A 22052-nucleotide genomic window follows, 5' to 3' on the forward strand; every position below is an offset into this window, starting at 1 on the left:
ATAAATCCAATCCATTATTATTATGTGTTCATGAATTCTCGTACCTGTTAAAAGACGCGCAGCTGCATTTTGAATTAACTGGAGCCGGCAAAGAGAGGAGTGTTGGAGGCCCGAGTAGAGGGAGTTACAGTCGTCCAATCTGGATGTAATAAATGCGTGGATAAGCGTTTCAAGGTCCTTTAAAGGAAGGAACGGCTTTGCTTTGGAAATCTGACGCAACTGGTAAAAGCTGTTTTTTACCACAGTGGACACCTGTTTCTCGAGTTTAAAAGAGCCATCCAGGAACACTCCGAGGTTTCTTACAGTGGGCGAGAGATGGCTAGCGAGACGGCCAAGGGCATCAGCTAACTGGTCTAGCGGAGTGTGACTACCAAAGACTATGATTTCAGTCTTATTCTCGTTCAATGTAAGAAAATTATGTGATAACCAAATTTTAACTTCATGCAAACAGTTGAACAGAGGTTGCAAAGAAGCAGTCACATCGGATTTCAAAGGTGAATAAATCTGGATATCATCGGCATAACAGTGAAAGGAGATGTTGTATTTACTAAAAATTAATCCCAAGGGCAACATGTACAAAGAGAAGAGAGCAGGACCGAGCACGGACCCTTGAGGCACACCACAATACATAGGGGCAGAAGCCGAGGAGTGTTGCCCCATAGCAACAGAGAACGACCTCTCTGAGAGATAGGATTTAAACCAAGATAAAACCGTACCTTGGAGACCAACAACATGTTCCAATCTTGATAGAAGAATGTTGTGGTTAACCGTGTCAAAAGCAGCAGACAAGTCAAGTAAAACTACGACCACAGAATATCCAGAGTCAACAGTTAAAAGAAGATCATTAAAAACTCTAAGTAAGGCTGTCTCTGTGCTGTGGCGAGGTTTCAAACCAGACTGAAACTTGTCATTAATACCATTTGCATCTAAAAAGGCCTGAAGTTGTTTTAGAACTACCTTTTCCAATATTTTGGAAATAAAAGGGAGTTTGGACATCGACCTGTAGTTGGTGAGACCAATTAGGTCAAGATTTTTCTTTTTCATAATAGGTTGCACAACAGCATGCTTAAAGACAGACGGTACACAACCTGATGACAATGATGCATTCAGCAGAGATAAGATACAAGGACCAATAATATGTAAAGCTTCCTTAAAGAAACGAGAAGGAAGAATATCATGCGGGGAACCAGAGATTTTGAGATGATCAATTATATGTTTTAAAGCAGAATAAGACACTGGCTCAAACTGTTGAAGGACAGTCAAGCATTCAGAGGCTGGAACTGGGTCTAAAACTGATGATGGATGAGATGGATGAGAAGCCCTTAGAGCTGAGATTTGTTCAGAGTAATACTTTAAGAATTTATCACAAAGAGCAGGGGAGGCATCCCTATAAGTGGTAGTGCAAGGGTTTATCACAGAATGAGGTGATAAACCTGAGGTGTTGGAGCACCTAAATGCCACCTGATACCTCCCTGAGGAAGTACTCCACGTGCATCCAACTGGGAGGAGTTGAAGAGACAGATGCACCTTCCTTCTGCTCTTTAGGAAGTGGCCAGTGTGAAAGAGAAAGACCAACTACTCAGAGAAAAAAGTAAATAAACGGAACACTGACCATCCATCGTCTCCGATTCCCATCAACAGGACTGAATATTTAATGCTACATTTTTGGCCTTCATGAAAACACTGTGCATGTTTACAGCCTGCTGCAACAAACACATTTGACTGTGCCTGACAGGATGGTCACTTAACATTTCCTTGTGCAATAATGCAATAACCTGGAGACATCAGGTGCAGCATCCTTAACGTGAATGTGAAAGCAGCTGGCGCTGCTGCGTTTGCGCCGCAGAGGGTCCACTGGTGACGTAATCTGCGCCGCTTCCACGTTTTGCCCGATGAGGGAGGGGGAGAGAGGGAGGCCCTGTCGCTGTGTCTCCAGTACAGCAGTTGCACACCGCGCTGTTGCGGGAGTGTTTTGCCGTTTCTGCGGGGCTTCCTTCGGCGGTACAAACAGACATTTGTGCCGTAACAGTGATTCCACCGCAGTGCAGCCGGACAGCAGCACAGGTAGGAGGCGGGCTCACCGTGCCGATCCTCGCTAATAACAGCTTTGCTGCTTTAATCATTAATAATGAATCGTTTACAGGACATTGTGCCGCTATGAGCTGATCATAGGCGCACCTGCTGCTTTGCACTGACTGCTGGAAATAGCGCATCGTCCTTCTGCGTCTTTGTTTTGTAACCAGGAGGTCTGCAATCAGAGAACAAGCTCTTCGAGCAAAGTGCACTCAATTGTACTGCACGTGAAAACAGATTTAGCAGCTTTGCATGTTCAGCGACTTGTTCCAGCTCATCTCACGGATGGAGCCGGAGCTCAGGGATGCAGTGAACACCTGCAGACAGTCACCGGTCTGTGTTGTGGTCAAATACGTGTTAGCACCTGGAGTCTGATAACATCATGTGAAATATACTTTTATCATCAGGACTGTGTAAAACTCCCAGTTTCTTTATATTTAATTGGGAAAATGTGGATACAGTGATTTACTGAAACATGTGCCAACACATAATGCAGCATATAAAGCAAAAAGTGAGTTTGTACAGTTTGAACCATATTAGCGGCTCATAGAAGTTTCTAGGCTTCTTAAACCATATTAACAGATGTGTCTGCCTTTTGTTCTGTTCTCTGTCGAGATGATCCCACATCGTTTCCACTGTGTGGGGTTTTTCAGTCCATGCATGCTATGAAAGCTGTTCCCAGTAAGAACCTTTCAAGAGGGCAGATTAAAAGTGGACAGTACGTTTCCTGCATTCATCATTCCATCACACATTTAGACCAGATCTCCAGCACAACTGGCTAAAATGCAGCGCCAAACCATGATGAAGCCTCCACCGTGTTTTACACTTGGCTCTTAGGCACTCACTGGTGTATTTGTATACTCGAGATGTGAACCAAACATTTGACATTTGGATTCATCATTCCAGTTTTTGTGTAAAAATTAATTCTCTTTCTCAAGAATGGTGTCTTGACAGCCACTCTTCCAGTTCAGAGGCTTTAAATAATACAAAAGTGAAAATGGTCAGGTACAAGGTTGGACTGCCATGACTGAAAAAGGCCAATGTCAAAGTCAAACTCTGAAAAAGGCCTGAAGAACTGTTGCTGAGCAAGTCTGTCTCTTTAGAAGTCAAATATAAAGAAGTCAGAGATGGTAGGAACAGCAACAGCACAGCAGAATGTTTGAATTGACATTTCAATGACAAATGTAACTTACTTGGAATAAAGAGTTTTTACTGCATTATCTAAACGACTAAATCGAAAAAGGACTTTTTAGGAACACTCGAGAAAATTACGTAATCTGATGTGGGCATGGCAGCACAACAGCATTTCAGTTACAGTCATTTGTGCCAACTTCCAGAGAAGAGCACTCCAAAAAAAGTTCACTTTAAACGAAACAAAAGTGCCAATTTGTGCAGTAATATGAGACCAAAGGAATTCATATTTCATGTTGAATACACTGATCTGAGATACTGTGCATGCATGTCGTCAGATTTATTTGTTGTTGTTTTAACTAAACGGCATGCATCAACCGTGTGTGTGTGTGTGTGCAGAATGGCGTCCCTCTCTGAGCAGCTGCAGGATGTGCGGAGTCAGGCTGAAGTGTGTCTGTATTCTGGGGGCAGAGTGGTGGATCTGCGGGCTGGGGTAGTGGCCATGGCTAATCTGCCCTTACCACCCTGCTCTAAATACCACCACATTGCTGCAGAAACGATGGTCATAGAGAACAGCTTTGGCAGAAACAGGAAGGAGGTGAGAAAGATCAACTGCATGTTTATTAGTCCCATCTGGAAATATGTCTAACCTCAATCCAGACTGAGACCAAGATTTTCAGGATTTGGCTACATCTCACACTCTGTTGTTTGGATCGTGACTTGATCCAAAGAATAGCAGGTAGACAACACAATGAATGAAAAAGAATGTAATCAAGATGTTGCAATGGCCCAGGCCTCAGCCTGATTGATATGCTGTGGTGGGAGCTTAATAAAAGTTTTGAAAACCTCAGCGAAGGTTGAGGGGGCCAGAGTTCCCCCGACATGCTGTGAGAGCCTGATAAAGGCATGCACTTCAAATGATTGCTTTCAAAGAGGTTTATACTAAATCATCAGGTTTACTTCTTCACAAGGCCAGAGTCCCAAAAATGAACGTGTCAAAGGTGTCCTGAGATTGTCTATGATTGTGTGATCCTGTTGGTTTAATGATGCTCCAGCTCAGGAGCTGAGAGACATACAGACAGCTGAGTTTATGACCTGAACACTCTGAACACTCGACAAAGGCTTCTGGTTTTGACTTCTACTACTCCTATAGCACTTATGTAGCAAAACTGTCCGAGTGACGACGCTCAGTAGTGGTGACGCTGAGTACTGCAACGGCTTCCTACGTGAGTATAAATGTGACTGCGGCGGGTACACCGCCCCCTACACACAGGCAGTTACAAATGTGATGTAAGGGTCGACAGGAAGATAGATGTTTGAATGTGTTCAGTGTTGTAGTATGTCACACCACTACAACCGAAACAGTGTGGGTTCAGCTTAACTGTATTCTTCTATGACTGGATGTGTAAAGCACTTTGGGGACGAGTAAAGCGCTGTACAAATACAGGCCACGTTTCAGATTAAAATTGATGCTAAAATGTGTCTGCTTCCTTTGCAGACTCTTGGATCTCTTCAGCGCTTATCTACAGCGCTTAACATCCTCGAAAAGTATGGCTGTAATCTGACAAATCCCAACAGGCCAAAGTACTGGAGGACTGTAAAACACAACAACCCAGTGTTCAGGGCCACGGTTGATGCTATCCAGGTAATGATAAAGTATTATCGCTCACTGTCCCTCTTCCCCTCTGTTTTTCTGTTCCTTCATCTTTCTTTCTCCCTTTCCTATCCCGTCTGTAATAACTGAAAATAAAATAAATAATAAAAACAAAGGCTGATCGAATGGACCAAAACGGCAAGGCTGTGCGGATCCACTTTGCAAAGTAAATCCGTTGGGTATCTTTGTTGGCTTTCAGACATTAATTCTGACGGCTAAGAAAGCAAACGGGACAGGGAAAAAAAAAAAGGAAAGGAATGAAGGGAAAGAATACAAAGAGCTCATTGGCTGTCAGGCTGCTGTGTGAGACAGATACAGACATTTTTACCCCTCACATGTAAAAGGCTGACGGGGTGGCGAACGGTGTGGTTTCCCGAGTTTGTGAATTAGTTTCAAATCAATACCATCAACAACAAGGTTGAATTACAATGGCCTCAGTTGCCAGGTTGAAAGGTCAGAGGTCAAGTTTTACTGAAAAGAGGAGTGAAAATTGGCTGTGGTGAAAAGCTGACAGATCGGTGGAGTAGTCCAGGGAGCATGTGAGAATTAGATGCAAACAATGAAGTGGGAAAGTGGCAAAGAGGCAAAACAACATAAAATGTTGATTATTATGTGACCGACAAAGCTTTAGCTTCACTCGATGACAGGAAACTTGAATGGATGCAACAAGAAACTTGACAAAGTAGAGCACACACTCTCGGAGGGTCAAATAAGCGAGTATGAGACATATGAGTTACTCCAAAAGGAGAACGAAGAGTTAAGAGAAAATCTCCACAGATCAGCAAATAAACACAAACACAAGGAAGCAATTTCAACAATGACCAAGGAGATGAGAGTAATGAGCTTCTGAGGGCTGCAGGTGCACATTTTTCCTGCTAAGACATCAAAAGCCAGCCTTTACCTCTCCTAGTTTCTTGTTGGTGTGTGTGGAGGAGGTGGGTGGACCCACCCACACTGAAAGTCCACCACCACCAAAGATGATGGCAAAACAAGCATTTTTTTAAGGTACAAAACCTCGTCAGCAGGCGCAGTTCCTTCCCCAATCACAGATTAATGGCAGCATCTCTTTCCTTCACCCTCCATCTGTCCTTACTCTTCTTCAATGTAGTGACAGTTCCCGTGCCAACAGACTGCTATGCTAGCTGTAATCACTCAGCACGCTGTTCAGCTGTGTGTGTCTTAGTGTTCAAAATAATTTATGTTTCTATTATAATTGTGTGATGTTTGCCCGGTTGAGACTAATTAGTTGTGGACTCCTCTTTCTCTTGTTTTAATGTTTATGATTGATGTGATCATAGCTCTGTGTGAAAATGCCCGGTCCTACTGATGCAGACTAGTAGGAAGTGACAGAAATGTTCCAGTTACCGCTGCTGGTACTAACCACTAACATTTCATTACCTTCTACCCTGTCTGTTATATTCCCAGGGAGGACGCGCTGTACTCTGTCTCTATGGTTACTCTAATCAGCAGCCAGATGGACTCAGTTTCCCTGATGATGTTACAGATCCTGATGTGGGCAGAGTTGCTGCGGTAACTCTGGAAGTGATGAGCCTGAGAATGGAACTAGAAATGCTTATCAAGGTTTGTGTAAACTTTCTGTATGCGTATTACTAGTTGTCCCTGTGCCGACGTGAGTTTGCTGCAGAACCAAAGAGAGTTTTAAAAGGTTGGCTTTGACCAGATCTGTCAGTTCAATGTAGATCAGGTCATCCAGTAATTGGAAGGTTCGCGTTTCGATTACTGGCTGCTCCAGTGCCAGCAGACATGTTAGCCCAAGCATCGACAATCCATTCGCAAATTGTGGTGTAACTCGCCCGGCGCTGCCTTCCACTCTTAGTGAAACGGTGGTCTCCATTGGTCATCCATCACTCCCACGCCGCTGGCAGCCTTACTTTGAACGGCCGGTTCACACCGATGTCCAGCGGTTGGAGTTCCTTGGTCAGGCCTCCTGAATAACAGCAAGCTCACAGTTCATTTGCTTCACTTGTTTTTTCACATCGGCTGTGAGATGCATAGAGTCATTGATCAACAGCGATGGTGATGTGTGGAAAAGACCACCTGGTCTCCTTACATACACCTCCCTCAGCCGCTCTTTCATCATTTCCTCATCCATCCAGCCCTTTTCATTTGCCTTAATGATGATTTCTGCTGGAAACTTCTCTTTAGGCAAAGTCTTTCTCTTAAAAATCACCATAGGCGGCAGTTTCTGTCCATTAGCATGGCAGCCAAGCACAACAGTGACAGAAGACCATTGTGCGTATCGCTACCGTGCTGGTCCCCTGCTTCTCCACAGTGTGACTCACCGTCGAAAGTGAGCGGCACCTCGTCCATGTTTGTGATGTGGCTGGGCTGGATGTGTTTGGCGGCGATGTGTTTGCTGCAGTAGGAGCGGAAGATGGTCAGCTTTTCCTTATAATCCGCTGGAAGTTGCTGCGCTACCGTAGTCCTGGTCCGGATGGAAAAATGGCACCGTTTCATAAAACGAAAGCACCAAGACGGACCTCCTTGGAAATGTTCAATGTTCATCTCTTCAGCTAGTGAAACTGCTTTTAGCCGAATGGTGACCGTCGAAACGCTTCTCCCGCTCGTTCTTTGCTCGATGATCCACCGCTCGAGTCTTTCCTCCAACTCGGGCCACCTCGCCTTATGTCCGCGGAAACCAGAGGTGTGGACTCGATTCACATGACTTGGACTCGAGTCAGACTCGAGTCATTAATTTTATGACTTTAGACTTGACTTGAAAAAATGTTCTAAGACTTGTGACTTGACTTGGATTTTTACACCAATGACTTGGGACTTGAATTGGACTTGAACCGGTTTACTTGAAAAGACTTGATATTTTACCCCAAATATAAAATTTAACATGCATATTATATAGAGATTGAAAATGTGACGTCATTCACGGGTAGAACCGCAAAGGATTCTGGGAACTCGTGGCAAGCGGTACTAGCGCACGCAGGCTTTCAATTAAAATCAGTTACACAGCGATAAAAAGAAACACAAAAATGTCAACAAGCCGTTGTATTATTAACTGCAATAGCCGGTCGCATAACAGCCACGGGAAGCCGACGGGTAAAGAGATCGGTTGTTATCGGATTACGTCGTTGAAGAGAAATTGTTCGAGCCATGTTTCCGAAGTAACAAAGACGCGACGGATGGCCTGGATTGCAGCCATTCAAAGATCAAATATAACGTCCCAGAACACTCCAGCTCACAGGTTAGTCTGCTCCAAGCATTTACACAAAGGTCAGTCTGCTGTTGTAGTTAATACGTCATTTTCATAACATAATTGGTGATATAGGTTACAAGCAAGTCTGGCGCTGAACAGAAATTGCCGCGCTATGCTCCTTTATTTATTGTGTTTATTGTGCATAAATAGTGAATTGTCCTGACACAATATTGCGTTTCGCTTCTGTTATTATGGTACATTGACAAAAACATATACTTTTATTCACAGGATAAAACAGGTTTTTTGTATCACTAATTGCCCAGTACGATTACAGCATACAATATTATTGTCACTGCTACATTTCTGTGATGGGTACCAGAAATTATTTCCACTACTAATTAATTACCATTGAGCTCAAAGGTCCTATTAATAAACGGTTAATGAATGTGTATTTATGAAGACGATTTGTGAGACTGGTAAACTTATGATACGTACGATGGTCTTTCGTTCTACACGGTGCATTTCAAGGTCCTGCACCCATCCGGCGGTAAACTGTACCTGGGCTTGTTGCAGTGACCTGAAGTTACTAAACTTCATGAGTGTATGCACTCACTCCAAGAACCGTGTAATTATAAATATGCATATAAATATGCTAAGATGAGATAGCTGACTTCATCTAACTAGCAAATGTTGTCCAGGCTACGTTGGTGATACAGTTTTTTTAATGTGTATGATATTTTTGTCATGCGATTTTAAAGCTGGTCCTACAACCGCATCCAAGAATAACATGCAGCTTATCTCAGAACTGTCGGTGAAAATTATTCTTGGAGCTAGGTTTAATTGAGCTGCATTTTAAAGAGGTGCAATTTCACAATTTGTGTATATTTTCTACGTTCACTATTTTGTCATGTGTTGAGAAAAACACAGATTTTAAAATTACATGGTCTAATATTTACATTTAGCATAACTGCAACATTATTTTTTCATTTGTTTTTTAAAGACTCGAAAGGACTTGAAATTCAAAGTTTCAGACTTGTGACTTGACTCGGACTTTTACACCAGTGACTTGAGACTCGACTCTGACTTGCCTGACATTACTTGAGACTTGACTTGAGACTTGAGGATAAAGACTTGAGACTTACTTGAGACTTGCAAAACAATGACTTGGTCCCACCTCTGGCGGAAACTCAGCTGCGTTTTCTTGACCTGTCGGAGCTTGTTTTCTAGCTTCCTCCACTTGTGAACCATCGATTCATTAATCTTAAATTCTCTCGCGGCTGCTCGATTTCCATGTTCCTCCGCGTAGCTGATGGCCTTCAGTTTAAACAGTGCTTCATAAGCGTGTCTATTTTCCATTTTCAGGGTTGTTAAAACAACGAGGTTCTGCATAACGCACATACCTGTTCTTTTATATACAATCAACGCCCACACTTCCCCCTTTAGCGTTCTCATGGTGTTCTCTACTACGTCCTCCTTACAACAACAACACACAGGGTGCACTGCACTATAGGGCGCACCGCACTTTTTGAAGAAAATCTAAGACTTTTATGTGCGCCTTATAGTCATGAAAATACGGTATATATCATGTTTAACCTGAGCAGTGAAAGACGGCAGTGGGTTTGAAAACGATTTGCCGGGAGTCCGGTGTTCTCACGGCTCTAGTGAGCCTAGCCCCCGGCTAGCTATCGAGCTAGTGGGTAACAGACGTCTCCAAAAACGTCGGAGCACTTTTGAAAGTATGCGGTGTCCTGATAAACTGAGCAGATATTTGAGGTTTACACAGCTACATTCTCGCCTGAAAATATGTTAAATGTTTATTTTGTGACCCAGAAAGAATAATAAGAGTAATATTAAAACTAACTAGCTGCCGCCATTGTTGGAAACTGAGCTGGGCTGCGCTATGAATTCTGGGACACAGCTTCTTCTTCTTCTTCGGGGTTTAACGGCAGCTGGCATCCTTGTACATGCAGTGCTGCCATCTTCTGTTTCAGTCCGTTATTACACTCTTAACTCCTGCTACTTATTCCTGCATCTTTCAGGATCTTACAAAAGCTTCAAACGATGCGTCGACTATTAAATCAGTCGTCGACAATCATCGTGACTATTCGACTAATCGTGGCAGCCCTAGTTTATATGTAACAAAGTCTCTTGTTGCATTTTCTTGTTTTTGGTCAGTGTGAACTCTTTGCTTTTTCCCTGAGGAAACAGTGAGTGTTCCTAAATATCGGGAAAAGTTGAATGTTGTATATGAATCTGTACTGGGTTTATAATAGGAAAACCTTTATAAATTCTACATTTATAAAACATTTATAAATTCTACATTTATAAAACATTTATAAATTCTGCATTAATTGCATGTAAAGTGAAGTATTTTAAGCCCTTTTTCCCAATTTTTTTCAAACCTCATACTCCACATGTGTAATAAGGGGGCCAATAATGGATCATAGAATCATGCTTACGTATCAAGTTTCTATGTGGATAAATAGTTTGTGGTGGTCAACAAATTCTAATGCAGTCAAATATTGTCATTGTGATAGAAAGTGGAAAAACTATGTTCATTATTTGAGGTAACAACAACAAAAACAAATTCCAGTTTTCATGTCCTGCAAGAATAATAATGTCACAAGACACTGAATAGAACTCAAACCAATGCCACTGCCAGCACTCTCCAAAATCACTCCATCATCAAAACCCTAAATCCTGGAAAGCAAGTCTTGTTCTGATGTTAAGTGATGCGTGACATATTCAAAGAGCTTTTTGATCTCGTACTGAGCTACTCCCACAAAAATATCATGCATTATATCAAATAAGTCGGAATTACAAACATTGAAATACTTAAGTGTGAATGTTTTTTCAAACCATATAAAAACTTGGGTTTTCCTGGAGAGACTGGCAATGCATTTCAATCACATCTTTTCCACGAAGGATCATCCTCACTGTATACGGTTTAAGAATCACTCTTCTCAGTTAAACAAAGGCAACAGAAATGACGGCTCCTGAATGACTCGTTTAAGCCAAGACGTTTGTGTATCCCTAGATTATCTCCAGTGATTTGTGAGATTGTACCATAGAACTGCTCCCCAGATAATGGAAGACTTAGCCCTTAGCTGTCCAGTGTTTATATCATTGATCAATGGTTCCAGTATAACATAAAAACCGTACTTGTGGAGATCTCACCTCTGAAAAAGTGATCCCAAATGAATGTTATTCAAAACCAAATTAAATTTTGGAGGCAAGTGTCTTACAGCAGAATAAACTCGGCCAATTTTGTGAATTCCACGTCTGGAGCCGAGGGGATTGGCTCTTTCAAATGTTCAACTCTTAAATGTGAAGTTGACTTCTGACTGTTGGGATACAGACACATGAAACAGGTCACATACTTTTCACTCACTGCAGGGCTCGCAAAATTTCAAAATCCCTGGTAGCCTTTCGGGCAGGCACTCTTCAGCTTTTGGTAGCCAAAATAAATTTAAGTAGCCCGAATTTTAAAAAAAGAGCAATTTTTTGATTGGTGTTTTGTTTCCTTTACAATGTTATACATTAAAGCAGCGGTCCCCAACCCCCGGGCCTCGGACCGGTACCGGTCCGTGAGTCGTTTGGTACCGGGCCGCGAGAGTTGAGGCTCAGGTGTGAAATGTATAGTTTTCAGGGTTTTTATCGGTTTTCAGCGTTATTTTGTTATCGTTTTTATCGTTAACTTGGTTTTCCTGGGTCTTTTCACGTCTGTTATGAATAAATCTTCTTTTTTCGGTACTGGTACTAGTTTTATTTTGTTGTATTTATCCGCGACACCTTAAAGGCCGGTCCATGAAAATATTGTCGGGCATAAACCGGTCCGTGGCGCAAAAAAGGTTGGGGACCGCTGCATTAAAGTATAATATTGTAAAGGAAACAAAACATCAATCAAAAAAAAGTTAAAACACAAATTACAACAACTGTATAAAAATTACAATCATCAACTCAAATACTTGGTTCTAATTGAACAGAAATTTCTATGAACTTGTAAGAACTGTAGAACATGAATCAGTCTGTGTTTATTGTTTATTGTTAGTATGTTTTTTGCAATTGTTTTTTGTTCTGGGAAAGATACTGCAGACTGAGCAATAATGCATTTCTTGCATTTCTCATGGGCTCTGATGGGGTCTTTCTTAAAATGACTGGTCCTAGTAACAAAGGCGCTTGTCGACTCAGAAATGGAGGGAAACTCATGACACACCTGGCAGAACATCATGTTATTTAGCTCATCATATTCCAACCACAGAAATTCTTTTGTCCATGAAACAAAAAAAGCTGCGCTTTCTTTTTGCCTCATTGTCTGATTTGTCATAAGTTTTCTGTTTTGTGATCAGCTTTTCTTTGCTGTCCCGTCTTCACCCTGACCTGTCTCATTTGGCTCTGCAGAACTAAAATACCTTCATAAATTCATCTGCTTTTACACACGTACTTACATAACAGTCAGCGATTCTCTGCGAAATGAACCTCTATGACATGTTTAAGCTTGCTGCAGGAGATTTCACTTGTCACGTTTGAATAGTAATCTAACGATTGGTAAGACGATGCCAGAGGAATTGGTGCGCAATTGATCTGTCACTCACCAATCAGTGCTGCCGCTCTCTATATGTAGCCGCTAAACTGGTGGACCTAAATCTTCACCACCACGTCTGTATACATACAAGCAGAAAGGGGAGTGAGTGGGTCAGCGCTCAGAGCACAGAAACTTAGCTGGCTTCAAACACACCATTTATTTTCAGGATAAAACACAGTCAGAGCCCCGAATACAAGCTAAAATCCCCGTATACAATAAAAATAGTGTTTGCAACCTGCTAAAAACCCTGCCGGCAGGAATGATTAAACACTAAAAACACAAAGCTAAATGAATGTTTTTCCCTATGCTAAAAACTCCCCCCAGGGTCCTAATTCTCACAGTCCAGCAACACGCGGGCAAATTCTCCTGAGCTGAAAGAGACAGGAGAGGAACTCCTCTTCCGGGATGGGGAATCTCGCCAGCAGAAGACCAGGGAGGAGGCTCCTATCTCCACCTGACTGTGCGCAATCGTGCAGTCCAGCCACTCTCCACCTCCTCGCACGGCCTCCCTCGTAGCTCCGCCCTGAAACAACAGACACGGGCCAGCAACGTTGTCGGCGCAGCCGCTGTTACCCTTCCCCGGCAAAGCTACGCCTAGCGCCCAACAGTGGGAAAGCGATACTCACAGATGCAGGCAGAGGCGTACCCCTGCCCTACTGTGGATTTCACGCGTCGCCTCCCACGGTCGCTATTCTGTCCGTCGGGACTGGATCGCCGGGTTATGCTGGCCGATCGCCGAATGTCTCGTGGCGCCCCACAGTCAGGCCGGAGGTCCTTCTGTTCATATGCTGGCTTGCACACGTTTTGTTTCCAGCTCTTCACTTTTCGTGTGTCTCTCTTTCAGTCTTTGCGCTCACTATCTCCCTTAAGTCAGTTTGGCGGCTGAAAGGCCACCTCAGGGAACGCCCCAACCTCACAGGTGCCTACAATTGTCCGCTTAATCCACAGTGGAATAAAAAAAGCATATTGTTTAATCAACACTAAACACACACTATAAATATGGGGATAAAATCATGCAATAGGAATATCAATAAACAAACATGCAATATCACTATTACAATAAAATCATGCAAATAAAATCGACACTATGTACCAACACAGTCTGATCCAAAACAAACTATAAAAACACAATTTTCCACTGTGTGACATATACACAGTTTGCGTGATCGCAAAGTGAAAGTGAAAGCAAAAACTAGCGTAAATTCAAACGCGATTTCAATATGTTGACAGTGGCTCATCAATGCCAATGACATAATTACCCAGCTACATTTGCGAAAGAATGCAAAAGCATTGACATATATTTTTCCTTCCTACGATAGCCTGACGGGCAGGGCTGAGATGGATTTTGGTAGCCCGACTGGAAAAATTGCTAGCCCCGGGACGTTGGGTTTGCGATTTTGCGAGCCCTGCACTGAGTATGAGTGCTGCTGGCTGCTTCACCCTCAAACTCTGGTTGAAGTTCCTCCAAACTTCAACACAACTAGGGTTGTGATAAGGAAACTCTACGTCAGACATCAGAATAACCTGCAGCCAGAGTAAAGTATTTCATGTTATTATTTATATTTCAATTCAATTTTATTTATACAGCACCAAATCACAACACAGTAGTCGCCTCAAGGCCTTATATTGTAAGTTAGACCCTACAATATACACTGACTGGCCCCCAAAGAAGCTGCCACCTAGATTTAACTAAGCAAATAGGTATGAGCCTCTTACTTGAAAATTACTGCGTGGGTGATTATCTTTCAGTTGGCAACAAGTTATTTAACCCTAACTGATGCAATGAGTTGCTTCTCATTTCATAAACAACTATGTGGAAAGACACATCTTGTGGTCGTGGAAGAGATGATTGTGTGTTTAAAAAGGGTCAATCATTGGCATGCATCAAGCATAGAAAGCATCTAAGGAGATTGCAGAAACTACTAAAATTGGGTTAAGAACTGTCCAACGCATTATAAAAAAGTGGAAGGATAGTGGGGACCCATCGTCTTAGAAGAAGAAATGTGGCCGGAAAAAAATCCTGAATGATCATGATCACTTACACGTTGAAGTCAAATCAAAGAAAAAAACAACACTAGAACTCAGGGCTATGATTAATAGTGAAAGTAAGAACATTTCCACGCGCACAATGCAAAGGGAACTCAAGGGATTGGGACTGAACAGCTGTGTAGCTGTATGAAAAGTACTAATCAGTGAGGCAAACCGGGAAAAAAGGCTTCCCTTTGCTAGGGGGCATAAAGGTTGGACTCTGGAGCAATGGAAGAAGGTCATATGGTCTGATGAGTCCAGATTTACCTTGTTTCAGAGTGATGGACACATCAGGGTAAGAAGAGAGGCAGATGAAGTGATGCACCCATCATGCCTGGTGCCTACTGTACAAGCCTGTGGGGGCAGTGCTATGATCGGGGTCTGGTTGGTCAGGTCGAGGTTCACCAACAGTATGTGGTAAATGGCCTGTATTTATATAGCGCTTTACTAGTCCCTAAGGACCCCAAAGCGCTTTACACTACGTTCAGTCATCCACCCATTCACCCACCCATCCACACACTGGTGATGGCAGCTACATTGTAGCCACAGCCACCCTGGGGCGCACTGACAGAGGCGAGGCTGCTGGACACTGGCGCCACCGGGCCCTCTGACCACCACCAGTAGGCAACGGGTGAAGTGTCTTGCCCAAGGACACAACGACCGAGACTGTCCAAGCTGGGGCTCGAACCGGCAACCTTCCGATTACAATACGAACTCCCAACTCTTGAGCCACGATGTGCTCCAAAACAGGTCAGCTGACTACCTGAATATACTGACTATACTATACTCTTTCCTGATGGCACGGGCATATTCCAAGATGACAATGCCAGGATTCATCGGGCTCAAATTGTGAAAGATGGTTCTGGGAGCATGAGACATTATTTTCACACATGGATTGGCCACCACAGAATCCAGACCTTTACCCCATTGAGAATCTTTGGGATGTGCTGGAGAAGGCTTTCAGACTCTATCATCCTCAAAGCAAAGCAGTTCTTGGTGAAAAATTATAGATGGAAATAAATCTTGTAACAGTGCAGAAGCTTATGGAGACAATGCCATAGCGAATGCGTGCCGTAATCACAGCTAAAGACGATCCAACGAAATATTAGAGTTTGTGACCTTTTTTTGGTGGTGACAGTGTATATAGCTATGAAGATGACGTAACAAATTATTATAACCACCTTAATATTTGAATTACCTTATAAAAGAGCAGAAGTATATCCATCAATCTTGGCATCACATTTCCCAGCAACAGCAAGGAGGCTATTCTGTGGTCACTGGCTCATGACTAAGAGTGACGTGATTAACTGGAAACTCTTGTTATAGTTGTGCCAAAAGTCAGTTCAATCTTTCAGAGATGCACAAATCAAACAAATTAAATTGAGGGGAAAAAACAGTGTTCTCATTTCCTATTAATCATATAGTAAAAATCATGAATGAAGCAACCCAGAATTATGGCAAACGCTTCAAAACAAGAAAAAGAAACATAACTTAGTTGTTGACTCATCACCATCACTTCCTGGAGGACTTTATACTGACTGCATCAAGTGAAGCAACTCTGTGGATGAAATGAACCGCTCAACTCCTTTTATGATGTTTGGTTTGAGGAACACGAGTCAATTATGATGCAGCATGGAGAGTGGCTCGTCATCAGATAGGAGAATGACTGTTCCATCTTTGGGAGAGATATATTAACAGGACATACTTTCAAATGTCAAGCTATTGCAAACATATATATATATGTATATATGTGTGTGTGTGTGTGTGTGTGTGTGTGTGTGTGTGTGTGTGTACACACACACACACACACACACACTACTGTACATGCACTGTAGTTTTTTCATTAATTATGACTTGTTTGGTTTGATCTCAGGAGGCTCATCCCCATCCTGAATTCTATGAGAGAATCATTCCTACACTCAGACACAAGGTGAGTCTCTTCTCTTACATTTAAGTGGTTAAACTGGTGGCTCTCAAACTGCAGGAAATAAAACCGGTGTCATCAAAAAGAGCTCGCTACTGTGCTGACCACAGTTACGCTGAAATGAAGCTTAATAATTCGGATTCAAGCAAGCAGTGATCAAAAATTATATATGCCAAGAAAGCACGAGGCATGTCATTTGGAGCAGGTCATGACTGGGATCATACCATTATGTGAAAGAAGGAAGGTGTCAGGCTAGTGCTGTGTGTGGGCAGGATGTGGACTCACTCTTTGTTAGAAGTAAACTTTACAAAAAACAAATGAAGAACCTCAAACACAAACTAAAACTAACTAGACTCAGGAAACTAGAACTAGGAAGCATAGACTAGGAGAGCAGAACTGGGAACTAGAACTTCACCAGAACATGGAGGACGTTGACGATGTGGCACAGACAGAGAGAACCACATGGTTTAAATACAGACGGACAACAAGAGGATGGGGAACAGGTGATAACACAGCAGGTACAAATCAAAGCTAACGAGACACAGGAATCAACGCAGACTCAACTCAAGACACGTAAGACTAACGCAAAGACATCAGACATGGCAACAGGGAGGGAACACAGACGTGGGACCAGGGCAGGCACAGAGACACAGAACCAAAGGCGCTCAAAATACAAAACAGAAACCAAACCCTAAGAACAAGAAAGCCTTAAGAATTAACCTGAAACATAAGATAATAATAATCAAAACCACTGAGTCAACAGACTCAGGACTAAGATAGAAGGAAGGCAAAAGCCGTGATGATCCACTTGGGAAAAAACATTTTTCGGGCATTTTTCTTGGCCTTCACACAATATTTCTGATTGCTATAGATCATACATATATACAGCACAGGCACTCTCACAACTCTTAAAGCTGATGCACGGTCATTAGCTAAGAAGCTGTTTTCTAGCTTTTCACTGTAACTCCTTTAGTTACCCTGATCTCCTTGCTCAGCTTGTTTCTGGACCTCTGGTTTCTGGTCGTCGTCGTCCCCCCCCGGTTGCAGCTTCAGAAACACTCCAGGCTGTGTAGGCGTAGCAGGCTTGTAATTCCTCCTCGGTCCAGTCCTTACTACTTTAACCTCCGGTTTAGAAGTTTTTCCATTTGTCTGTATGTAGGTATGAGGTGTTTTAAAGAGGAATAAACTGGAGGAGAGGCTGCTCGTGACCTTTTAGTTAAGATTGTGCTGACCTACGCCACACTGTGCACTCCCTATAGAATAGATGACCCTCTATAAACATGATGACTTTCCATACTGGGAGCGCTTCATGCTGTGATAAGGAACCAGCTACTTCTTTTTAATCTCTTGAACTCCTCACATTTGCTAATACATCACTATATAACTTCCATAAACCACTTTCTCACATTAAAATAATAATAATCACAGTAGAGTAGTCACCAACAACAATAAGCACACCTCAGAGACCCTCTGCTCCCACACACATTAAACCCACCCTGTCTCCATCCACTAATGTTGAAATTACTTCCTGCAATTTCAACTTGCACTTCTTAATGTCATGCTTTTTATATACATTCTATCTATCCTTTGGTCTTTTGGGGGTCCTTTCCGAGAGGCCTGGGAGCTTGAGGGTCCTGAGCAGTATCTTTGCTGTTAATGGACTGTGCTCTTGTGGACAGAGATCTCAGATGTTGTTCCTGGGATCTGCTGGAGCCACTCGCCTAGCTTCAGGTGCATCTCTTTACTTTATCCCATCCCCACTAAACTGTTTAAATCTGTATTTCATCGTTTAATAAATCACTTATTTACTTAACCCCTGTGTTGTCCTTTTGTCCCTGAGGACCACAAGTGTATGGAAATCAGGAGGACATTGTGAGGGTTAAGGAAATGGGACCAAATGAAGCAGCAAACCGAGATTAAACAGTTATCTCCATAAAACAAACAGTCCAAAGACCACTGGATGACATCACAGTGGCTTCATCCATCTTTTACATACTAAACAAATTCACGTGTGGTGAATGTAACCCTCATAATGTCCTCCCGATTTCCTTACACCTCAGGGACAAAAATGTCCCAAGGACAACACAAGGGTTAAATTCAATTCTTGATGTAACAGGGAGCCATCGAAGAGAAGCCAGTATGGGTGAAATATGCTCCCTCTTTGTCTGTGAAGGTTCTCAGTCATCCAGGTCATTGTAGTCAAAGGAGCTTGCAAAGAAAAGCGTCTGGACTTCTTTGAGTTGCTTGAAGACGTTTCACCTCTCATCCGAGAAGCTTCTTCAGTTCTAAGGTCAAATGGTGGAGAGTCCCAGATTTAAACCTAGTGGGAGTGACCCCCCACAGAGGGACAAAAGGACCCCCTGATGATCCTCTAATCGCCTGAGCCAAGGTGTGAAACTGGGTGTGGGTCCCAATCAGCCAGAGTTTCAGGTGAGCTCATTGTGAAACCTGGCCCCACCTTATCATGCGAATTCCTGAGGTCAGATGGCCCAGGATGTGAGTGGGCGTTAAGGCGTCTGGGAAGGGATCTCAAAACTGGATTATAGATGGCAGAGAGTTGGTGTCGTAAACCCCGCCTCTGTTCAAAGATGGTCGCTCACAGTGGACATAGATGGCTTCTTTCACTCCTCTTTCAAACCATCTGTCCTCTCTGTCCAAAATGGATTGAGGGCCACCACTCTACCTACTGAGCTATCCCTGCCCTGTGCTGATTAAAGAAAGCAGTCCTACATATTTGTTTAATGTTCACATTGAAGGACATATCCTGGTCAAAACTACTCCAGGATTCCTCACAGTGTTACTAGAATCCAAGTTAATGCCATCCTGATTAGACACCATATTTGTCAGATTTTTAAGGCGTGGCTGTAACTCAGGAGGTAGATCAGGTCATCTACTAATCCTAAGGTTGGTACCTTACTAATCAAAACTAAAATTTCTGTAGTAGAAAATAGAAACAGGAAGGTTTCTGTTATTTTACTGTTTATTGCTTAATTACTTTGTGTAGTATGCATGGCTATAAGGGAAGTTTGTATCAGTAGGAAAAGCTGTAAGACTTGTGAAAAGTCCAAAATGTATGCCTGCGCTTGCTTGTGGTGAGCAGCAGCTCAAACAAGAATTGTAAATGGCTTCATGAACACATTGAAGTCGGAGTACTTAGATACTAGGACACTGAGCCATGGCTCTGTGGTACATGCACACATTTCTGCATCTCTGCCAATCAAAGACACTTTGTATGTAGTTTATGTAATATTGAATACTGAACTGTAAATTTTGATTTTTTTCACGGAAGCAATTTTTATTCAGTGTTTTCATAAAAGCCTTGTTTTGATGCATTTCATACTAGTAGGGAGAACACACAGGAGGTTTAAGGCCCGGCAACTTTGAAACCTTTTTGTCCTCCACGGTGGAAATAAAAACATGTATTACTTAAGCCAGCTCCTAATTTTATAAATTCTGCACTCAGCTTTGTAGTCTCCAGTATCATTGAAATGCGGCCAGATGCTGCTCATTTTTCCCTGAGATGCTTGCATTCAAATCCCTCTCCCATGTCTCTCGGCGTACCCAGCCTGTACCGTTACACTTGCTGTCTCCAGGACGTCTGCCCACCTTCCTTCTTTCACATCGTGGTATGATCCCACTCAGTCTTTTTAATGTGATTGGCCGCATTGTGTGCTCATGAAAATGAAGTCTGACCCCGGCTACATAGATTCTCAGCAGGGCTGAAGATTCGGATGCCATATACCAACAGGCCATTAATAATTGACATTTGAAATTATTGAAATGATATAATATAATTATTCGGGCTGGGTGTAATTGTACTGTGGGTCGATGTGGCTATACGTTTGTCTAACAGGACAAGCACAGAGATGAGTCCTCTGTCAGATTAGTCATTAGTTTCACTCTTGCCTTTAAATGCTGACTTACACTCTTCAAATAAACCTTCAAATAAACTTTACCAATATTTTGACTGACTTGGGTATGTTGAACCTTAATACCTGCTCCTGTAACCAGGTTTTGATCAATTGTTAATTTTTTACAAATGGAAACAGAGTGACCTAATGTTTATAGTCCACAATTAATAATTATTTTGCTCTTTTGTGGTTTTGAAACAGTTGGCTTTTTTGGCTTTCTCAAGTGGAGATTTTCAGCTTCGATAGTGTTCGATATGAGAATTAGCATTAGAATTAGCCAGGGCAGGGACTTGCTGCCCCAAATGAGAGAGTTTAGGCATCTTGGGGTCTTGTCTGTGAAGGTTCTCAGTCATCCAGGTCATCGTGGTATGTTGGAAAGAAAAGCGTCTGGACTTCTTTAAGTTTCTTGAAGATGTTTCACCTCTCATCGAGAAGCTTCTTCAGTTCTAAGAGCATTTGGTGGAAAGTCCCAGATTTTTAAGACCTATTGGGAGTATCCCTAAGAGGGTCGAGGACCACCTCTGCCTAATCACACGAGCCAAGGTGTGAAAATGGGTGTCTGTTAACTCCTGCATTTTAACTAAGGTTTCAGGTGAACCCATTGTGAGACCCTGCCCCACCCTATTGTGGTACTGAGATGAAATGGCCCAAGATGTGAGTGGGCTATAATCCAAAATGACAGACAGTTGGTGTCGTAAGCCTCTGTTCAAAGATGAACGACCATCATTAGGCAGAGGAACAATACGGGATCCACGGCCCTCTTACAGACACTCCCAGTAGGGCTAAAAATCTGTGACTCTCCGCCAACTCCTCTTAGAACTGAAGAAGCTTCTCGGATGAGAGCTGACACATCTTCAAGAAACTTCCAGACGCTTTTCTTCCCAAGCTCCCTAGACAAACTTGGGGTCTTGTTCACAAGTGAGGGGCGGAATTCTGTCCATACATCCACAGTTTAAATAGAGACTTTCAGATTTCCAGCTTTATTGGCATCCTCTTATTATCTACATACGTTGTCTTTATGATTGCATTTTTAATGAAGCCATGTTGATATTAATATACTATCAGACCATCAGTGAACCATCTCTAGTTTTAAAGCCAGCGTTCAGCCACTTTTCTCTTTTCTTAGGATGTGGGACTCAACACTGATGCTGTGATCTCGTCACGCCATGCAGACAGCCAGACCAAGTCTCTAGCTTTTTCCCTATACCGTCGATCCTCCAGGGAGAGCAACCGCAGCCACTCGCTCTCTGCCAACAACCAAAGCCTCAGGTCCATTCAGGTCTTTTCCACCTTCTCAAGCAAACATCCAGGTTAGCTGACAAATTGATGTCTGACTTCCTCAGTCTTGATGCTAAAGACACTCAACTTCCATCAATGTGTCATCATAATGTGGATGTGAGTGTGTGACATATGATTTGGAAATATAGCTTCAGTCTGTAGGCCTAGAAAAGCAGTCCATTTACCCTGAAGGCCAGATGTGCGAATTGAGCCTCAACTTCTGGAAGGAAAGATTCCAGTTATTATGAATTTTTACGTTGTATTTTTACACTTTCTAAGTCTAGATTTAACAGCGTATC

At 42.7% G+C, this 22052-nt stretch overlaps 1 protein-coding gene across 4 annotated transcripts in view; it reads left to right on the forward strand.

The window, feature by feature from the left end:
- The first annotated feature begins 1908 nt into the window (after positions 1-1908).
- Positions 1909-22052, forward strand: part of rnf31 (ring finger protein 31) — a 58717-nt gene continuing 38573 nt past the window's right edge. The window contains exons 1-6 of one of the 4 annotated variants that reach the window (XM_086272852.1): positions 1909-2064; positions 3604-3802; positions 4703-4849; positions 6284-6439; positions 16514-16570; positions 21602-21785. In XM_086272852.1, coding sequence (XP_086128978.1) covers positions 3605-3802; positions 4703-4849; positions 6284-6439; positions 16514-16570; positions 21602-21785 — 742 coding nt within the window. In that variant the 5' untranslated portion in view covers positions 1909-2064; position 3604. Of the gene's footprint in view, positions 2065-2437; positions 2792-3603; positions 3803-4702; positions 4850-6283; positions 6440-16513; positions 16571-21601; positions 21786-22052 lie in introns of those variants that run through there. The other 3 variants (XR_015126188.1, XR_015126187.1, XM_086272851.1) reach the window with 3 other exon arrangements.

Source organism: Aulonocara sp. 'chitande type north' Nkhata Bay, linkage group LG18, assembly GCF_057382095.1.
Source record: "Aulonocara sp. 'chitande type north' Nkhata Bay isolate Kocher_YH1m ecotype deep benthic linkage group LG18, A_spYH_male_GT1.1, whole genome shotgun sequence".
NCBI lineage: Eukaryota > Metazoa > Chordata > Actinopteri > Cichliformes > Cichlidae > Aulonocara > Aulonocara sp. 'chitande type north' Nkhata Bay.